Source organism: Lagenorhynchus albirostris, chromosome 9 (genome assembly GCF_949774975.1).
Source record: "Lagenorhynchus albirostris chromosome 9, mLagAlb1.1, whole genome shotgun sequence".
NCBI classification, from domain to species: Eukaryota; Metazoa; Chordata; class Mammalia; order Artiodactyla; family Delphinidae; genus Lagenorhynchus; species Lagenorhynchus albirostris.
The window spans coordinates 90,316,746-90,339,251 of NC_083103.1; the positions used below are offsets into that span (position 1 = coordinate 90,316,746).

A 22,506-nucleotide genomic window follows, 5' to 3' on the forward strand; every position below is an offset into this window, starting at 1 on the left:
TGGACTTAATTGATATTTATAGGACACTCCATCCAAAAACAACAGAATACACATTTTTCTCAAGTGCTCATGGAACATTCTCCAGGATAGATCATATCTTAGGTCACAAATCAAGCCTTGGTAAATTTAAGAAAATTGAAATTGTATCAAGTATCTTTTCTGACCACAACGCCATGAGACTAGATATCAATTACAGGAAAAGATCTGTAAAAAATACAAACACATGGAGGCTAAACAATACACTACTTAATAATGAAGAGATCACTGAAGAAATCAAAGAGGAAATCAAAAAATACCTAGAAACAAACGACAATGGAGATACAACGACCCAAAACCTGTGGGATGCAGCAAAAGCAGTTCTAAGGGGGAAGTTTATAGCAATACAGGCCCACCTTAAGAAGCAGGAAACATCTCGAATAAACAACCTAACCTTGCACCTCAAGCAATCAGAGAAAGAAGAACAAAAAAACCCCAAAGCTAGCAGAAGGAAAGAAATCATAAAAATCAGATCAGAAATAAATGAAAAAGAAATGAAGGAAACAATAGCAAAGATCAATAAAACTAAAAGCTGGTTCTTTGAGAAGATAAACAAAATAGATAAACCACTAGCCAGACTCATCAAGAAAAAAAGGGAGAAGACTCAAATCAATAGAATTAGAAATGAAAAAGGAGAGGTAACAACTGACACTGCAGAGATAAAAGAGATCATGAGAGATTACTACAAGCAACTCTATGCCAATAAAATGGACAATCTGGAAGAAATGGACAAATTCTTAGAAATGCACAACCTGCCAAGACTGAATCAGGAAGAAATAGAAAATATGAACAGACCAATCACAAGCACTGAAATTGAAACTGTGATTAAAAATCTTCCAACAAAGAAAAGCCCAGGACCAGATGGCTTCACAGGCGAATTCTATCAAACATTTAGAGAAGAGTTAACACCTATCCTTCTCAAACTCTTCCAAAATATAGCAGAGGGAGGACCACTCCCTAACTCCTTCTACGAGGCCACCATCACCTTGATACCAAAACCAGACAAGGATGTCACAAAGAAAGAAAACTACAGGCCAATATCACTGATGAACATAGATGCAAAAATCCTCAACAAAATACTAGCAAACAGAATCCAACAGCACATTAAAAGGATCATACACCATGATCAAGTGGGGTTTATTCCAGGAATGCAAGGATTCTTCAATATATGCAAATCTATCAATGTGATAAACCATATTAACAAATTGAAGGAGAAAAACCATATGATCATCTCAATAGATGCAGAGAAAGCTTTTGACAAAATTCAACACCCATTTATGATAAAAACCCTGCAGAAAGTAGGCATAGAGGGAACTTTCCTCAACATAATAAAGGCCATATATGACAAGCCCACAGCAAACATCATCCTCAATGGTGAAAAACTGAAAGCATTTCCACTAAGATCAGGAACAAGACAAGGTTGCCCACTCTCACCACTATTATTCAACATTGTTTTGGAAGTTTTAGCCACAGCAATCAGAGAAGAAAAGGAAATAAAAGGAATCCAAATTGGAAAAGAAGAAGTAAAGCTGTCACTGTTTGCAGATGACATGATCCTATACATAGAGAACCCTAAAGATGCTACCAGAAAACTACTAGAGCTAATCAATGAATTTGGTAAAGTGGCAGGATACAAAATTAATGCACAGAAATCTCTGGCATTCCTATATACTAATGATGAAAAATCTGAAAGTGAAATCAAGAAAACACTCCCATTTACCATTGCAACAAAAAGAATAAAATATCTAGGAATAAACCTACCTAAGGAGACAAAAGACCTGTATGCAGAAAATTATAAGACACTGATGAAAGAAATTAAAGATGATATAAATAGATGGAGAGATATACCATGTTCTTGGATTGGAAGAATCAACATTGTGAAAATGACTCTACTACCCAAAGCAATCTATAGATTCAATGCAATCCCTATCAAACTACCACTGATATTTTTCACAGAACTAGAACAAAAAATTTCACAATTTGTATGGAAACACAAAAGACCCCAAATAGGAAAAGCAATCTTGAGAACGAAAGAAGGAACTGGAGGAATCAGGCACCCTGACTTCAGACTATACTACAAAGCTACAGTCATCAAGACGGTATGGTACTGGCACAAAAACAGAAAGATAGATCAATGGAACAGGATAGAAAGCCCAGAGATAAACCCATGCACATATGGACACCTTATCTTTGATAAAGGTGGCAGTAATGTACAATGGAGAAAGGACAGCCTCTTCAATAAGTGGTGCTGGGAAAACTGGACAGGTACATGTAAAAGTATGAGATTAGATCACTCCCTAACACCATACACAAAAATAAGCTCAAAATGGATTAAAGACCTAAATGTAAGGCCAGAAACTATCAAACTCTTAGAGGAAAACATAGGCAGAACACTCTATGACATAAATCAAAGCAAGATCCTTTCTGACCCACCTCCTAGAGTAATGGGAATAAAAACAAAAATAAACAAATGGGACCTAATGAAACTTCAAAGCTTTTGCACAGCAAAGGAAACCATAAACAAGACCAAAAGACAACCCTCAGAATGGGAGAAAATATTTGCAAATGAAGCAACCGACAAAGGATTAATCTCCAAAATTTACAAGCAGCTCATGCAGCTCAATAACAAGAAAACAAACAACCCAATCCAAAAATGGGCAGAAGACCTAAATAGACATTTCTCCAAAGAAGATATACAGACTGCCAACAAACACATGAAAGAATGCTCAACATCACTAATCATTAGAGAAATGCAAATCAAAACTACAATGAGATATCATCTCACACCAGTCAGAATGGCCATCATCAAAAAATCTAGAAACAATAAATGCTGGAGAGGGTGTGGAGAAAAGGGAACCCTCTTACACTGTTGGTGGGAATGTAAATTGATACAGCCACTGTGGAGAACAGTATGGAGGTTCCTTAAAAAGCTACAAATAGAACTACCATATGACCCAGCAATCCCACTACTGGGCATATACCCTGAGAAAACCATAATTCAAAAAGAGACATGTACCAAAATGTTCATTGCAGCTCTATTTACAATAGCCCGGAGATGGAAACAACCTAAGTGCCTGTCATCGGATGAATGGATAAAGAAGATGTGGCACATATATACAATGGAATATTACTCAGCCATAAAAAGAAACGAAATTGAGCTATTTGTAATGAGGTGGATAGACCTAGAGTCTGTCATACAGAGTGAAGTAAGTCAGAAAGAGAGAGACAAATACCGTATGCTAACACATATATATGGAATTTAAGAAAAAAAAAATGTCATGAAAAACCTAGGGGTAAAGCAGGAATAAAGACGCAGACCTCTTAGAGAACGGACTTGAGGTTATGGGGAGGGGGAAGGGTGAGCTGTGACAGGGCGAGAGAGCGTCATGGGCATATACACACTAACAAACGCAGTAAGGTAGATAGCTAGTGGGAAGCAGCCGCATGGCACAGGGATATTGGCTCGGTGCTTTGTGACAGCCTGGAGGGGTGGGATGGGGAGGGTGGGAGGGAGGGAGACGCAACAGGGAAGACATATGGGAACATATGTTTATGTATGACTGATTCACTTTGTTATAAAGCAGAAACTAACACACCATTGTAAAGCAATTATACCCCAATAAAGATGTAAAAAAAAAAAAAAAGAGTTCTGGAGATGAATGGTGGTGATGGTTGCACAATGACATGAATGTACATAATACCACTGAACTTAAAGATGGTTATGACAGTAACTTTTATGTGATGTGTATTTTACCATAATTAAAAAAACTGAAAAGAAAAAAAAAAGGAAATCCTGTCACATGCCATTGCATGGATGAACACTGAGGACATTATGTTAGGTGAAATAAGCTAGTCACAAAAAAATAAATCCTGTATGATTCCACTTATATGAGGTCCCTAAGGTAGTCAGATTCACAGAAACAGAAAGTAGAAGGCTGTTACTGGGGGTGGGAAGGGGGAAAAGGGTTGTTTAATGGGAATAAAGTTTCAGATTTATAAGATGAAAAAGTTCTAGAGATCTTTTATACAATAATATGAATATACTTAACACTACTGAACTGTACACTTAAAAATGGTTAAAATGTGGGACTTCCCTAGCAGTCCAGTGGTTAAGACTCTGCTTCCACTGAAGCGGGCAGGGTTCAATCCCTGCTCAGGGAACTAAGACCCAGCATGACACGTGGTGTGGCCAATAAATAAATTAATTAATTAATTAAAATTGATGCCCCCCCCAAAAAATATCCATGATGAAAAAATTTTTTTAAAGATTAAAATGTAAATTTTATGTTAATGTGTTTTTTAACTATAATTTAAAAAAAAGAATTCCAACTAATAAATTATTAAGTAATGATAGATAAAATACTACCATTTTGAAATCTCCAATAAAGAATCTAAGCAATAATCACCAATGGTGGCTGGAAATACTAGGTGGGGAATTTTATGATAAATTAATCAAACTAACAATCTGAACACACTAACAATTTTAACAACACAAAAAGACGGGGACCAGACATTATTTCCTTCTTGATACAACAAAATAGAAGAAATACACACAACACTACCTATGACTTTGTCATGCCAGATAAGCATCTCAATTAATAGGAAAGACAGGACATAAAAATCCACTAAAGGATACCACAGGAATGCAATCATGTGGTATCATGCAAATCCTGTCAAATAAAATCCTGAAACAAAGGACTTTATTTCTTCAAACATTAAACTGCAAGAAAAAAAGAGAGGGGGACTATATAGATAAAAGGGATCTTAAAAAACATTTCAAACATACTTTAATGTTTTCATTTTATGTGGATCATTATTCTCACAAACCAATTACAAACATATTGTTAGTGAGACAATCAGGGAAATTTCTACACTGGTATTTGATGAGATTAAGAAATTGTTATTAATTTTTAGGTGTGATAATATTGTTGCAGTTATGAAAAAAGAGTCCTGTTTTAGAATTTTTTTTTTAAGTTAAACACAGAATTGTTATATGACCTAGCAATTCCACTCCTAGGTATATATCCCAAAGAATTAAAAACAGATACTCAATAAAATAGAATGGAAAAATATGAATTTCTGATATAACACAGAGCTAATACTGTAAATCAGTGGGTAAGTATAGCCTCTTCAATAAAAGGTCCTGAACCAACTGAATAGCTGGAGGAAGTGAGGGGGTGGATCGAACTATGTTTCTATCTTATGCCTTACCAAGATAATCCATTTCAGATGAATTAAAGATTTAAATGTGAAAAGCAAAACACTACAATTTTAGAAGAAAATATAACAGAATATCCTATAACTTCACAGTATAGGAGTTCTTAAACAAAAAACACAAACCATAGCAGAAGATTAATAAATGAAAGCTATTTGTTAGTTCGTCACCATAGTGTAAAAACACAAGTCATCAATAAGGAGAAGATATCTGCAACACCCAAGTCCAGAAAAATGGGTTAATATCAAGAATATAAGGTCATTATCAATAAGAATATCAAGAATCAATAAAAAGAGGCAAACAAACAGACAAACCAGCAGAAGACACGAAAAGAAACTTCACATGAGGAAACATGAATAGTCAAAAGGGAAAAGATGTTCAATCTCATTATTTAATTTTTAAAAATTCTAATTAAAAACAAGATTATCATTTCATATCAAAAAGACAGGCAACAATTTTACAATCTAACAAATTTGAGAGCAAGAGTTACTCTCAAACCCTGTTAATGGGAGTATAAATATGTAAAAAAAATCACTTTGGGGACTTCCCTGGTGGCACAGTGGCTAAGACTCCGCACTCCCAATGCAGGTGGCCCAGGTTCGATCCCCGGCCAGGGAAACAGATCCCACATGCATGCCGCACTAAGAGGCTGCATGTCACAACTAAGGAGCCCGCCTGCCGCAACTAAAGGAGCCCACGGGCTGCAACTAGGGAGCCTACATGCCGCGACTGAGACACGGCACAACCAAATAAATGAATATTTTTTTAAAAAATCACTTTGGAAAATAATGTCACTAATAACAGCTACTAAGTTGAAGATGAGCACATCTTAATACTCACCAATTACACTGCTAGGCATATACACTAAAGAAACTCTTGCATACATGCACAAGAAACATAAATCAAAAAAGCTCACAGCAGCCTTGTTTACAACAGCAAAAAAAATTCAAAACAACCCCAAAGTCAATCAACAAATATATCAATTCTGTTGTATATTCAGACCAAGAAATACTACACATCAGTCAAAAGAAATAACTACAGGTACAACCAACATGGATGTGTCTAGAAAAGAAAAATGTGGATTGAAAAAGTCACTACGTGCACCGAAAGACATATACAAGAATATTCACAGCAGCATTATTCAGAATAGTTCAAAATTGCCAACGGCTCAAATATCCATTAACACCACCTTGCGCAGCTGATAGATCCCTCCTCCTGGAAGCCTCTTTGGCCTCCACAGCACCACTCTCCTGGTCTTCCTCCTACTCCCCTGCCCCCTGCCCAGACATCTCAACACTGGAAGATCTACTGCTGAGTCACTGAACCTTTCCTGTTTTCTATACCCACTCCCTTGGAGAGCTCATCCCTTCTCATAACTTTAAGTACCATTTACAGGTTTATGATTCCAGGTTTTATCCACCTCCAGCCCAGATCTCTTCCTTGAACTGCACAATTGGACCTCCACTGCCTTTTTGATATTCCACCTGGATGTCTAACAGGCATCTCAAACTTAATATTGCCAAAACCGATCTCCTCATTTTCCACCCCAAATCTGCTCCATCTGCAATTATTCCCACGTCAGTTAAGTGCAGCTCCATCCTTTCAGCTCCTTAGGAAACAAACCTGGAGTCATCTTTAACCCCTCTCTCTTTCACAACTCTCAGATCCTTTGTAAGCAAATCCTGTAGAGCAAGCACTTGTCACCCTTCCACTACTGCATCCTGGCCCACACCGCCTTCATCTGCAATAGCTTCCTGAGTCGTCCTGGGCTCCCTGCTCTGCCCCACGCTCGCTATTCCCTCCCACACATTCTGTTCTCAACAGAGCAGCCAGAATGATCTTTAGCCAAAGGAAACCCGTTTACAGCATTCCTCTGCACCAAACTCTCCAATGGCTAGTCCTCTTAAGTCAGAGTAAATGCCAAGCAGCTATGAAGGCTCTGCAAGATCTGCCTCCCATTTGTTCCCTCAATGGCCTCATCTCTCACAGGGCAGCAATTCCTGTTTCTTTTGTTCATCTCCAGTGCCTAAAAGAGTGCTTGGCACATAACAGGGGTTCATTAAATAAGTGCTGAATGAATGGAACCATTTAAGCGCTGAGAATTGTGCCTGGCGCCTAGTAATGGCTCAGTAATTAGTCATTATTACTACTATTTCCGAAGGGTTGATGTGATGGAAAGGACACTCACGTAAACTCATCTCTTACTCTCCGCTAGTTCAGAGCGGGACCAAGCCAGGATATACCTACTTGCTAATTCTTCTTTGTTGGCAGCACTGCCCGCTACTTCAGATGGTTCTGTAGCAGCAGTCTCCTGGCTGGGCTCTTTAACTCTTTCATCAGTGAGAAGGCTGACTGCCTGGGTGATGTCACCATTACTGGCCTGAGGGGAGGAAAAAAATAGAAATTTCAAAAGTAAAGCATCACAGCATTTAAAATAAGCAGCAAGTTAGTCTGGGGGTTATAACTCTTACTACCCTGGTGACATACTGAGTAAGTCTAGGCATAATTCTAGGGTATAAAGGAGGAAACAGAGTACAGTGGAGGATAGTAGGTCTATTATGCTTAAAGCACTGCCATTAAACTCCTAGTTACAGGAAGGGAGTTGCCATGCTCTGATTTCCCACAACATGCAAACGAGAATGAAATCTCACTGCTTTGGATACTGTGCCGCCTGATTTCACAGAATTACGGCATGATGTATCAAGAAGGGGGCTGGCGATTAACACAGAGATTCTAAGTGAAGTCAGCCCCTACGGTAAAGGTGCCAAACAGTTATCATATTCTATAGTGATAAATGATGACCACACTTCTATTTCATTTTAACTTTTTAAACTTTTCTTAGGAAAAAATCTAACATACACAACAGGAGAGGGAATGTATAATTGAACCCCATGTGTCCATCACTCAGCTTCGATAATTACCGAGCCCTGGTCAGTCTTATTTTACCTATTCTGCCTCTCCTCCCCCAGATACTCTGAAGCAAACTCTAAGTGTCTTATCATCTCATCAGTCAACATTTCAGAATGTATCTTTTTAAAAAAATATAACCCATAATGCTATCCTCACACAAATAACCAGTTCAAATTTCCCTGACTCAAATACTTCTTAGTTCGAATCAGGATCCACAAAAGGTCCATATGGTGCAGTTAGTTGATAGGTACCTTAAATCTCTGGAGGTTTCCCCCCGCACTATGAGTCTCTCCCCTCCTCAACTTTTTCCTGCTCTTATAATTTACATGTTGAAGATACTGGGTCATTTGACCTTTAGAACTTCCGTCCTATACATATGCACATTCATCTTGGCATAAATATAGCTTGAACTGACATAACTATGATATGAACAACAGCTTTAAAACCTGTTGAATAGAGGCCTTGAGACTAACCTTCAGAGCTTCGTGAAGAAAAGAAGGGTCCTGAATGCCTGTGATCTCCCTCAGCTGATTTAACAGCATTTGGCAGCTCTGTATTTGAGAAACAGAAAGAATACACACACGTGTCAATCGGAAAGTAAACCTGGACACGTTTAAAGAATAGACACCAGCATCTTGGGTAAACAGGCTTGAGACTTGCATTGTTTACTTTAAAAAACCAACACGCTCCAAGGAACAAGGTACTTGACTGTCAGACACATTCTGAAATGCCAAATGTATTGCTCTTTTAAAAGCTTAATCATGCAAAATGCTTTTGGCATTTGTGGACGAAACATGAGTAAATAGCAAAACTACAAATACATAAAACATTTAAATGTAATATTCCAGCTTTAATGGATGCTTCAAGTGCCTCAGGTTTCTCTCTGTGAGCAGTACGTAAGTAGGTCATTATGAGGAGTCCAGGGAATTTGCATGGATGTGAAGATGTGCTATTTTAAGCTTCACTGCACATGCCATTTGTGTGTGTCATTTTTCACTGACATTAAGTTTCCAATCATGTAATTAACAAACGATACAACCAATGTTACATTTGAAACTTTAGGTTTGATTGCTTAAAAAAATGTATAGATAAAGCTAGAATTTTCTGAATTATAAATACAATTGCAGAGGGAATAAAGTATGGAATGTTTTCTCTTCATTAATCTGAATCATGGAAAAACCTTTCTTATTAACTTCCAGCTACAAGATCAGCTTATAACCCTTTTCAGCCTTAAAGTCTTCAACTGACAAGTTAACACAGACAAGTTAACACAAAACACCTATTTACAAGTAAGCTTTTCAACAGTTTAAACAATTGGCTGGCCCAAGTGAAGACACAGCGATCTTACAGATGAATACTGAAAACGAAATAGCTCAAATTTAATCCAGCGAGAAGAAATCTAATTTATTCTTAACATTGTACTAGAATGAAGCCCCAATTCAATACTTGATGCTTGACCATTAACTGTCTTTCAGTTAGTACTATGTCTCCAAGAGGCAGTAGGCAGTCTAGTTCACTGCCAGCTGTAACAGAAACAGTATCCTCTGTTCTTCAACAGCTGAGGGCCCAATGCAACACTCAAGCAGCACACCACTAGAAATAACGAACTGAAACACCCCTGTACAGTCCTTGGAAAAGCATCAACAGTCTTTCTGTTCTAGTCACAGATCATCGTCATAGGCTAGAAATGGAACCCTACTCTGCTGAGCCCAGCAGCCCTGGAGGCTGTGAGTCTGTCAAAGGCAGTCACCGCCTGGGCACTGCTAGAGTGACTCTCACACTGAGAGGTATCCAGATTTAACCTTGGAAAACACTGAAAACACAGCATATGATTTTTAGAAAAATAAAGTATTAAAAAGTTTGTTTCCAAACAAATTCTAATTCCACTGATCGTATTGTGTTAAGTGTGTGAATCTATATAGGTCAATCATAACCAATTTTCTAAAAAATCCAAATCAATGTACCCAAAAAAGGGTGGAATAAAAGGAAGAGGAAATGGGTAGCATATCAGCCCTGAACTGGAACCAAGAAGATAAGAGTGGGATAGACAATCACATCTTCACCTCAAATTACTCTGTGTACCAACTGATGCAGGAGTCACAGAAGACAATCCCAGTTAAAATAATAGCTCACACCCACTGCTTACTTTTAGCCGGGTGCTGTTCAAAACACTTTATATGTATTAACTCATTTAACCCTCATAACAAACCTGTGAGATAGACACTGCGCCCATTTGACAGAAAACTGAGGCATAGCGATGTTAAGTAACTTACACAAAGTTATTGCTAGTAAGGGGTGGAGCTGGGATTTGACCCCAGGCTGCCTGACTCCAGAGTCTGCACTCTAACCTCTATGCCATGCTGTATCTGAGAAAACAAAGAAAACAGGCAAGAATACCTATTTAATGCAAAACAATGCAAACATTTTATTCATATATTTTGACCTTGATCTCTGCATCTTAACAAGTTTCCTATTTTAGCTGCCCTTATATAATCACAATTTTGATTACTTAGTAGTACAATCAGTTCCAAATAAGCTATCATCAGGAAGTAGAGAGGTAAACACTATAATGGACAGAATCTAAGGTGCCATCAGTTATAAAAAGCACCATTATTTTATGCACCACCAAAGACAAAAACGGCTGCCACTTAAATGCCTTCATAACAGTGAAGTGTGACGAAGTCCTTCATGACAGTCCTAGGACACACATGAACTGGTCACATCAGCTTCTTGTAGCTCCAAAATGTCTCATTTATGTTGAGAAATAGAGCAATTCACCCTACTTCCAGGTGCACTGCCTGGCATGCAATAGATAATTCTTTGGCATATTTCTCAGCAAAAACAAAAAAAAGCTTAAAACACCTATAGTATCTTCCTTTCTGAGGTCCCATAATGCACTTGATTGTAGCTTTGCAAGAAAATTTGAAACTGCAATCATTCCTCCAATGACAAATATTTTACTTCACATGAAATCAAATCTGTACCCTGCTGTTCTATTTCTATGCCTTTCTTTCATAGTTTTTTCAATCTTTTTAAAGCCCTTTTAAATGGCAAGTAAACTAACCCTGCGGTACCAAGAGTGCATATAACCCGACTGCCATGACGGCAGGAACAGCTATGACTAAGCCCACACATGTGCAGACTATGGTAACTACACCACATGTGCTGCTTGGGTGATAGTAAATGTAAGGACCATCTCAATTTCAGAGATCTCAGAATGCCAAATAAATGCTAATCAATGAAATACAGTATGGAAATGATAAATAATTTACTAACCATTACATTTGGCTGTGGGTTAAAGTCCCACTCCTCTGTCTCCACTTTGTAACAGGTAGCAGTGGACATTAACACATCTAGAATAATACACTCAGGAAAGGAAAATAAACTCTTCGTTTCCCTTTTTTAAAAGCTATTGGGCAGAGATGACAGCTACATAAAATCATTTTGTACAGTGTCAAGAACGACATTATATTCATCTTACCTCCTTCAAGAACTCTGGTCCCTCACTATCCTCTCCCCCTCCCATGTTGAGGGAACGAATAAGCCTGCAAAGGAATAGGACTTACTGGCTTTACCTGGTATTTCTCACCATGTGGTTTCCTAACTGTTTTAAGTGCTGCCTCTGTAAAGGCAAGAACCACACAACACACTAGCTGATTTGAATTAGCCATAGGACAGTGCTATTAACAACTGTAACTAACACTTACTGAACGCCTTTCTGTCAGGAACCTTAGATGCCTCACACACACATGAAATCCTTGGAACAACCCTAAAAAAGTTAAGAATAATTATCTTCATTGTGCAAATCAGAAAACTAAGGTTTACAAAACCTATTTTGTCATCAAGTGTCTTGAATTAAAAGATTAATCAAAAATAACTTAAGAGTCTGAATAACAAGTTTCACAAGGATTAAGCTATGCTAGTGATACACATGAACAACTGCTATGACATGACTTAGTCTTATAAATATTTAGGTAAACCTAAATTCTCACACAGACAACGCAATCAGTACTATATATGACATGTTAATTTTACCACAACAGAAAAGCTAAGCTCATTAGGATCCTACGGTATTACTAACTCACAGTTTCTTCTGGAACTTCACAGGAAGCTGATTTAAATATTAACTTCACCCTAACTATGATGCTACACATAAAGTACACACCCAACATGAGACAAGACAAAGCCTGTGCTCCAGTCATAATGAGGTCAAATAACTGGCAAGAGCCAACATGTTTGCACTTCCCTATAACTAAATACACATTATTTTCATGAAACAAAGAGTACTCTCTTTTCTTGCCCAGAGGCAGTGAAAAAAGACAGGCACACAGAAATCTCTAGAAAGAAGGAACTCAAGCTTTCCGACCTCAACTACTCCGTGGTTTTGGTGCAAAACTTCTCAGGACTGAGGTTTTCTTAAAGCAAAGACAATAACTCACCTTCTAGTAAGCAATAAACAGGATTAGTCACCCAGTGAAACATTAAACTATGAAGTTTTATAGTCCTAATCCTACTGCAACTAAACTAAAACTCTTTGATCAGCAAATTAGTGAGATTACTAATCTCACAATCTTCAAATACCCAGTTTAGCACTGTGATGCTATAGTTATTTCTTATAATTTCTAGATTATTCCATTCCTTCAAACAGGGATGCTATTTTCATCATTCTCATGCACACATTTCCTGATCTCGACTGTCTCTTTTTACAAAGCCATTTCTAAGTTTAAAACTAAGTACATAATTGATAAATGTTACTTTACTCCAAAGAACTACCAAGGTGTGCCTAATAAAATTCCCTCCAAAGTTAAAGATCTGGTTTTCTAATTTTAAAATAAAACTTAAATACCCAAGGAAAGCAAAGGAATAACTTTAAGAGTCAAAGAAAATATACAGCAGCAACTCCAGAAACCCAACCTATACAACAGGGTCTTAACAACACAGTCTGAGACTGTCACTAACCTTTCCAACTTCCACGAAACAAGGAACAAGTCCACAAAAGCCCTGGTATTTTTTCAGTTTTTCTCCCAGCAACAACTCCATGTTGGTCCAATTTACTCATAACGTAGAAATCTAAAGTGCCTTATGACTCTACAATTGACAAATAGCATTTCTTTAGTGAATGAAACTAAATCTCCCGAAATGGGCTACTTGATAACTTATTTTAATGGTGCAAAAAATTAGGTACATGATGAAAATCACTGTTTCAGTTCATCAACTGGCTTAAGTTTTTAAAAAGCATTAAAAGTTTTTAAAAGTTAGCTAATTCTAAATGGTATAGTGGGGTTTAAACTAAAATTAAAAGCAAGAAAAAAAAGAACTGATCATTATTTACTCACATTTTTTCATCTCTTTTTTTTTTCACATTCACTGAGTAGGAAATTCTAACAGCACAAAAAGATATAAAATGAAAGGGAAATTTCCCTCTTCCTCCCATCCAGTCCCATTTCCCAGGAGTAATCACTATTAATAGTTTCTGACATATCTTTCCAGAAATGGTCTATGCACACAAATATATTCTTTCATACTACACATCATGTCTTGCACCTTGTTTTTTTCTTACTTTTGAATACATTAAGACAATATTTTTTTCACTTCTTTAAATACATATGTGCCCCAACTAAATACAAGAAACGAGGCCAGGAAACTGTTACAATAAGGTCTTATGAAATGTATCTTCAAAAATTAAAGAAAATGCCATTCAGCAATCTACTGCTAAGGTTTATTGAGAAACTAAGAAAATATGGGAAAAGATATAAGAAATCAAGTTTACATGGTTATAATTTTAGAAATCTAACAGTAAAATTTTAAGTTATTATTAGATGGGCCTCAGTGTGTAGTTTCCATTTAAGGTAAATAACAGGGACCAGAGAGGTGATGTGGGATTGGATTATGAAGGGTTCTAAATGTCAGGATGAGTTTAGACTTGATCTAATGAACAATAAAAAATTATTACAGGTTCCTCAGCAGGGAAGAAATATGAGGGGTAAAAAAGGTACTTTAAGGGGATTCATCTAGCACATGTCAACAACTAGTTTAAAGTGGGATGAGACTAGGGAAAGAAAGCTTAACCATGAGTTATAGGGGTACTGAATAAACCAAGTGTGATGACAGAGGTAGGAAGCTGGCAGGAGAAATGGAAAGGTAGAGTATACTCTGCACATCTCAAAGAATGAAGAGATAAAGCTTAGCCAAATACTTGAAAATGGATGCCTAAGAAAACATGACTGATGAAGACATGAAAGGAAACCAGTAAAAACCAACCAATGTAATATGCCACACTAATAGAATGAAGGGGATAAAAACACAGTTATCTTGGTCGATGCAGAAAAAATCCAACACCCTTTGATGATAAAAACAATCAGGAAACTAGGAAGAGAAGGTCATTTCCTCAACGTGATAAAGAGCCTTTATTTAAAAACACTTGCAGTTAACATCATTCACAATGGTGAAAGACTGAAAGAGTTCCCCCTAAAATCAGTATGAATACAAAGAAGCCCACTTTCACCAATGTTATTCAACATTATACTAGAGGTTCTAGCCAGAGCAATTAGGCAAGAAAAATAAATAAAAGACACCCATACTGGAAAGGAGAAAGTAAAACTATCTCTATTCACAGATGACATGATATGTAAAATCCCAGAGAATCCACAGAAAAGTCACTAGAGCTAATAAATAAATTCAGCAAAGTTGCAGAGCACAGGATCAACAGGCAAAAATCAGCTGTGTTTCTATATAGCAGCAATGAACAATCTGAAAAGGAAATTTAGCAAACAATTACACTTACAATAATATCCAAAAGCATAAAATACCTAGGAATAAATTTAACCAAGAAGGTGAAAGACTTGTACACTAAAAACTACATAACACTGAGAAAGAACTTAAAGGAAACCTTAAAAAATGGAAAAACATCCAAGTTCATGGATTGGAAGACTGTATCAGTCAGAGTTCTCCAGAAAAACAGAACCAATAGGGCACATGTGTGTGCAAGCACATGAGGAGACCCTGTATTCCTAGTTTCCTGTGCGTGTGAATTAAGAAATTTATTATTAGAAATTGGCTCTTGGGATTATGGAAGCTGAGAAGTCCCAAGATCTGCAGTTGGCAAGTTGGAGAACCAGCCAAGGGTGTCATTCCAGTCAGATCTGGAAAGCCTGAAAACCAGGAGAGCTGATGATATAAGTTCCAGTCTGAGGGCAGGAGAAGACCTGCACCCAGTCAGGTGGGTAAAGTTTCCTCTTACTCAGCCTTTTTGTTCTATTCAGGTTTTCAACTGAAGGGGTAAGGCCCACAGACACTAGGGAGGGCAATCAGCTTTACTCAGCCTACCAATTCAAACACTGATGTCATCCAGAAGCACCCTCGAAGACATACCCAGAATAATGTTTGACTAAATGTCTGGGCACCTTCTGGTCTAGTCAAGCTGACACATAAAACTAATCATTACAAAGATTTAATACTGTTAAGATATCAATACTACCCAAAGTGATCTACAAATTCAGTGTAATCCCTATCAAAATTCCAATGACCTTTTTTGCAGAAATGGAAAAGCTGATCCTCAAATTCATATGGAATTTCAATGGACCCTGAAGAGCCAAAACAATACTGAAAAAGAACAAGGTTAGAGGACTCACACTTTAAGATTTCAAAACCTACTACAAAACTACAGTAATCGTGACAGTGTAGTACTGGCATAAGGACAGGCATATGGACAAATGAATAAGAAGTGGGAGTCCAGAAAAAAACTATACATCTATGGTCAACTGATTCTTGACAAGGGTGTCAAAACCATTTGATGGGGAAAAAATATTCTCTTCAAAAAATGGTACTGGGGGTGCTGTAGGGATAAGATTGATGGTGTTTAAGAGTACAAACTTGTAACAAGTACTAAAATAGTCACAGAGATTTAATGTACAGTTTATTGAATGTAGACAATAATACTGCGCTATAAGTATGTTATATGATAAATATCATTACAGGAGCAAACATATGATAATATACAAATTTTCCAAAGTAACATGATGTACACCTTAAATTTACACACACCACAAACAAAAATGGTGCTAGGACAACTAGATATCCATTTCCAAAAGAGTAAAGTTTGACCGCTACTTCACACAATATTCAAAAACTTACTCAAAATGGATTAACAATCTAAATATAAGAGCTAAAACTATAAAACTCTTAGAAGAAAGTTAAATCTTCATTATCTTGAATTTGGCAATGGATTCTTTTTATATTATACCAAAAGCACAAGCAACAGAAGAAAAAATAGGTAAGTGGCACTTCATCAAAATTAAAAACTTTTGTGCATCCAAGGACGTTATCAAGAAAGTGAAATGACAACCTACAGGATAGGAGAAAATATTTTCGAATCATAAATCTGATAAGGGTCTAGCATCCAGATTATATTAAAATTCTTACAATTCAAACCACCAAAGACAAACAAACCCAATTCAAAAAGGAGCAGAGGACCTGAACAGCCATTTCTCCAAAGAAGAGATACAAATGGCCAATAAGCATAAGAAAAGATGCTTAACAACATTAGCCATTGGGAAAATGCAAATCAAAACTAAATGAGGAAGTGAGAGAGTGGCATGGACTTATATATACTACCAAATGTAAAACAGATAGCTAGTGGGAAGCAGCCACATAGCACAGGGAGATCAGCTCAGTGCTTTGTGACCACCTAGAGGGGTGGGGGAAGGGAGGGTGGGAGGGAGACACAAGAGGGAGGAGATATGGGGATATATGTATATGTACAGAGCTGATTCACTTTGTTATAAAGCAGAAGCTAACACACCATTGTAAAGCAACTATACTCCAATAAAGATGTTAAAAAAAAAAGCAAAAATGTACAATAACAAGTGTTTGGGGAGGATGTGGAGAAACTGGAACCCTTGTACATTGCTGGTGGGAATGTAAAACGGTACAGCTGCTGTGGGAAAGTGTGGCAGTTCCTCAAAACATTAAACATAGAATTACCCTATAATCCAGCAATTCTACTTTTAGGTATATATCCAAAATAATTGGAAGCAGGTACTCAAAATATTCGTACGTGAATGTTCACAGAAGGACTATTCATAAAAAACAAAAGGTAGGAACAACTCAAATGTCCACCAATGGGAAAACAGACAAGATGTAATAGATACATAGAGTTGAATATTAGCCATTATTGAAAGGAATGAAGTACTGATACATGCTATAACTTGGATGAACCTCGAAAACATTAAACTAAGTCAAAGAAGCCAGACACAAAAGGTCACATACTATACAATTCCATTTACATGAAACATCCAGAACAGGTAAATGCAGAGACAGAAAGCAGACTGGTGTTGCCAGGGGGAGCGGGAATACGGAGTGACAGCTTAGTGGGTTTTCTTTTGGGGTGTTAAAAATATTTTGGAACTAGACAGAAGTGGTGGTTGTGCAATACTGTGAATATACTAAATGTACACTTTAAAAGTTAGTTTTATATGAATTTATTCAACTGAATAAAAAGGGAAACCTTTGCACAATCGCGCGCACGCACGTACACACACACACACACACACACACACACACACACACACACACACGAAGAAAAAAGACAGCGGGAAAGTACTAACTTGGGCTGGAATACTGAAAAAGGACATATTTGTTTAGGGCATCTCAAGTCTAACCTGACTACCAACCATCACGCAGCAGCTGCCAGCACCTATTCACGCAGATCTTTAATTTGCCTTTGAATGTCTGGTATTTTGACCTCCCTTTTTATTATAAAGCCTTGATGGTGGAAATAGCACTAAGTAGCCCAGATTCTTAGCACACATTAGCCTCTAGGCAAATTTCAACTTTGAGCATCAATGTCCACACCTGGAAACTAAAGTATACCATAAGCCTTGACAGCACTGGTGTGACTATGAAGTGAAGTAATGCATACAGTAATTGTTACTAAAATGAAAAAATGATTTTTAAATGTAAACTATTGTGACCTGCCCATCTAACAAAACTCATCTAGAGGTTGTAGTAAAAATACTGATATCCTAGGAGAAAACTGCCTGTGCCAGGGTTTTGGTTTTAGCACTTACTAGCTGTGTCACTTTGCAAATCTACTTCCTAGTCGCACTAAGTTTTACTTCATAGGGTTGCTACATGGAGTCAATGAGAATAAATGTTAAAGTGCTTCATAAACTGTCAAAAAAGTCTGGAAGCAGGACAAGTACAAGATGGCTACAGCACACCCAAAATTTCTACATTTCTAACAAACTCCTAGGTGATGTGGATGCTGCTGGTCCAGGGACCATGTTCTGAGTCGCAAGGGAGCAGAAGTCAGTGAAGGTGCCTGGGGGTTAGGTTCGGATAAGGAAGATGTAAGAAAACTTAGGCATGTGAGGAGAGACATCTAAATCAGGGTTTCTTAAGCTCAAAGTTATTGACATTTTGGGCCAGACAGCTTTTTGTTTAGGGGGGACTATCCTGTACACTGTAGGATGTTTAGCAGCATCCCGGGCTTCTACTGGAGCATTCTCCCCCAGTAGTCACAGTCAAAAAGGTCTCTAGACACCAGTGATTTAGATTCATCTCTAAGAAATGAAGGGAGAAGGGAAGGGTATCTCTTCCACTGAGGGAAAAAGGGATGCTGAAGAGGGGGGAAAAAAAACCCAAATATGAGACAGAGAGCTCTTAAGGTATCAGCAAGCTCAGTTAAGTAGAAAGGAAGGTTATCTATTTAGAAAGAGTGCAGGGAGGACTGAAAGTTTAAAACATCAGGAAGAGAGTTCTAGAGAGTAATAGAAAGGATCTGACCCAAAACAATGCGTCCACTGACTAAGAAGTAGGATCAGGGATTTCCTGGGCTCCGTGGAGTCAGAAGTGCCTGGGTTCAATCCTGGCTGTACCATTGACTAGCTTGGTGACCTTCGGCAAATTATTTAACAAGAAAATTTCCTGGAGTTGTCATAAGTACTAAGATAATATATGTTAAATTCGTAGCACAGAGTGTGGCATACAGTACATGATCAATTAATGTTATCTACTACTATTATCAGCGTCATTATTTTCCTTGAAAAATGTTTCACTTGGCTATTGCTTTAAATTTCTTGGATGAAACAAAATACATGGAAGATCTTGCCTGGTGAGGTGTTACTTGTCAATGTGTTTTATAAATTTACTAAAAGTACTGTGTGAATAGGAACTGTTTGTAGCTGGAGGCATGAGAGTTGTGGAAGCCAACCAAGCACTGACTTACTGATGTTCCAAAAATCACAATTAATGAGACAAGGTAAAAGAGGGTGTAAAGGGCTTCCCTGGTGGCGCAGTGGTTGAGAGTCGGCCTGCCGACGCAAGGGACACGGGTTCGTGCCCCGGTCCGGGTGGATCCCACATGCCGCGGAGCGGCTGGGCCCGTGAGCCACGGCCGCTGAGCCTGCGCGTCCGGAGCCTGTGCTCCGCAACCGGAGAGGCCACAACAGTGAGAGGCCCGCATACTGCAAAAAAAAAAAAAAAAAAAAAAAAGAGGGTGTAAAGCCAAAAAATCAAAAGAAAGCATTAAATTTTCACGGAAACTGACAGGTTTTCACAGGGCTTCAGTTAGCAGAAGGTGTGATAAGCCCTAGTTTAGCTGCCAAGGACCACAGGTTTCTAAGAGCCAACCTGACCTCAAGTTGTAAACTACAATAACAGTAAACATTGCTGCTGGCTTTCATCTAAGTCAAGAATTGATTGAAATAGTACCCTCTTTTAGACTCTAGTACGTACTGAGAACATACTTCAAGAGTACTACGTTTTTCTTGCACTCGAATCTTGGACGGCTATAATGGGTTCTGCCTGTTCCATGTACAAATGACCAATAATGGAAGGGAAGCATTCTAGGTTTTAAATAGATTTAGTGTCAGGGGAGGAGAGCTCCCCTCAATTACAGCAATGAAAGATCCTTTAAGGGCAATGTAGAATGCTTCAGAGAATTCAAAATAGAGTCCACTCTAACATGAAATTTATGAAGATTAGGAAGAAGATATTAAAATCTTTCCTCTGAGATGTGAAAGGTAATTTCCTCATATAAGACTCCTTCAGCCTAGCCTGCTAACTTCAAGCATTTTACATTAGCAAAAACAAAAAGGGCAAACATTATCAAGCATTCCAAGCTTATCATCTGTCTGTATGGGGCGAATCACTGAGAAGAACAGTAAATGTCATCACTCTGCAGGTTGCCAGGAATCAGGGTCCTCCAGCTAGCCACAGCCACTGGAGTTCCAAATCTTTCCAAAAATAGCTATGACTTATATACAAGTGTTCATCAAACACCTCACATACGAACTCTTAAACAGAGAGTGCTGAGACAATGGTCACCTATCAAACTGCGGCAGAGGTAAATGCAGTTGCTGCTGACCAAAAGGCACATGGTGTCAACCAACGAATTTAAATGACTTGCTCTCCCTTAAAATAGTCTCTTCTCCAAATCAACATGACTGTCTCAAAGCTAAGATTTTCCCACCTGTTTTTAACTCACTGTCCTAAAAACAAATAGAACTGATCTCTGAAACCAAAGAAAATCCTGACTCAGGTTCCAACAGGCATTGGTAAACACCTAACAATTTTTCTATTACAAATCAGCACATGAAACACCATCTGCCTACTTTCATTTTTGAGTCCACGACCCAGAGGTATCTTTTACTACAGGAGTTTAAAAAGTAAGTGCGGTCACTTTACACACTATTGGTCTCCCGAGTGCCTGAAGAGGAAAAACAAAAAGGCATAAAAGGTTTCTCACGTGGAAGTATCTGACAGCTCTGTACTGTAAATATTTTATGAAATTCCCCACTTCCAAACTCGCATTTAAATACGTGGTACAGGATTCCAATTCTGTCTTGAAACAGCTTAACACTTGATGGGTGACGGGTAGTCTTAAGTTATAACATTCCAAAGTAACATTAGAAGACTTTCTCAAATTGCCCACTTCCCAAGTTTTTTTTCGCACAGACATTAGCCGTTTGATTTTCTCTCAAACCAGTATTCTTTTACTCTCACCACCTTAGCCCAGAAATCCTCGTATTGATTTCAATCTTCTTAGATAATAGAAAAGGGAAAGCATTATCAGCATACCTTGTATTCATCGCGCTGTTCTGTTCCTCCCCCTTCCTTAAAAATCTAGAGTGATGAATGCAGTAATTGGGAATGCTGCTTTCTGCTTAAAAAAATAGGGGTGTGTGTGGAAGGCATGAAGTGGTAACAAGGACCCCTGGTCTTTCACACGGTGTAGATAAATCCTGGCTTTAACTTAGGTAACTTCGGTCTGCTTTAGACTCTTAGAACAGCACTGCCCTAAAACGGATTCGAAAACAAAAACAAAAAACAAAAACCACCAAAGCTGCCCCTTTCGGAAGTTTCTCACCCTTGGTCGGGGACCAGGAGCGCTCTTCTTAGAGATCCCTGATGCAGACAGCCCACGTCCAGCCCTTTATATTTGATTTTCCAAATTAGCTAATCTCCCTCGAACTTCAGCCCGTCCCCGAACCCGAAGAGAGTCCTCAATCTCTGCGACCGAGCCTTGCAGAGACTTCACCCTCCTCCTCGAGCCCCGGGGCTCACCCCGGCCGGCGCGCCGCCCTCTCCCCAGCCGGGCCCGGGAGCCCTCCGCAGCCCCCTCCCGCCTGGCCCCGCGCCGGAGCCCCGCAGGCCCGCCCGCCCGCCCGCGCCCCGCGCCGCTCCCGCCCCGGCCCCGCACCCCCTACTCCCGCGGGACCCGGAGCCAGCCCCCCCGGCTCCCGCCCGCCGCCGCGGGGCCCACCGAGCCGTGGCGGTCGGCTGCTCCGGCCGCGTCGTCCTGCTGCAGCTCCGCAGTCATGGCCGAGGCGCCCCTCCGCAGGTCACCCGCCTCCCGCCGCCGCGGCCAGCCCAGCCTCGCCGGAGGAGGAGGAGGAGGAGGAGGAGGAAGAGAAGAAGGAGGAGGAGGTGGAGGAGGTGGCCCTGCCTCCGCCCTCCACCCCGCTAGGGCACCGCCTCCACCCCGCCGCGCGCCGGCGGCTCAGCCCACACGCTCCGCCCCCGGCCTGCGCGCGCACGCCAAGCGCGCGGCCGAGGGCCGAGCCGCTCTTTACGTGCTCCCGCATACGCCGGCATATGACCCGGCGCCGGTCACGTGACCCAGGCCCCGCCCGCGCCTAACGGTCAGCGTCTGCCCCCGAGCGGTGTGTTCTGGGCGGTTGACGCCCAGGAAATGGTGGTGTGGGTTGTGGACCCTGTTTTCGCAAGTCTCCTTCTCTGCCGTCGTCCCTCAAACCTGTTCATTTCTAGGACTCACCACCGGCTCAAGACTCCTCACAGACGAGTTCAGGCTGCTCCCCATTTGGGGAACCTGTCTAGGGACC

At 39.4% G+C, this 22,506-nt stretch overlaps 1 protein-coding gene across 6 annotated transcripts in view; it reads right to left on the minus strand.

Annotated features, from left to right (window-relative positions):
* USP28 (ubiquitin specific peptidase 28) overlaps positions 1 to 22,133 on the minus strand; it is a 64,698-nt gene extending 42,565 nt beyond the window's left edge. For 5 of the 6 annotated variants that reach the window (XM_060160422.1, XM_060160417.1, XM_060160421.1 and 2 more), the window contains exons 1-3: positions 21,927 to 22,133; positions 8,635 to 8,712; positions 7,499 to 7,631 (exon numbers count right to left, since the gene is read on the minus strand). In XM_060160422.1, coding sequence (XP_060016405.1) covers positions 7,499 to 7,631; positions 8,635 to 8,712; positions 21,927 to 21,983 — 268 coding nt within the window. In that variant the 5' untranslated portion in view covers positions 21,984 to 22,133. Of the gene's footprint in view, positions 1 to 7,498; positions 7,632 to 8,634; positions 8,713 to 10,434; positions 10,528 to 21,926 lie in introns of all 6 variants that reach the window. The other variant, XM_060160419.1, reaches the window with a different exon arrangement.
* Between the last annotated feature and the right edge of the window lie 373 nt (positions 22,134 to 22,506).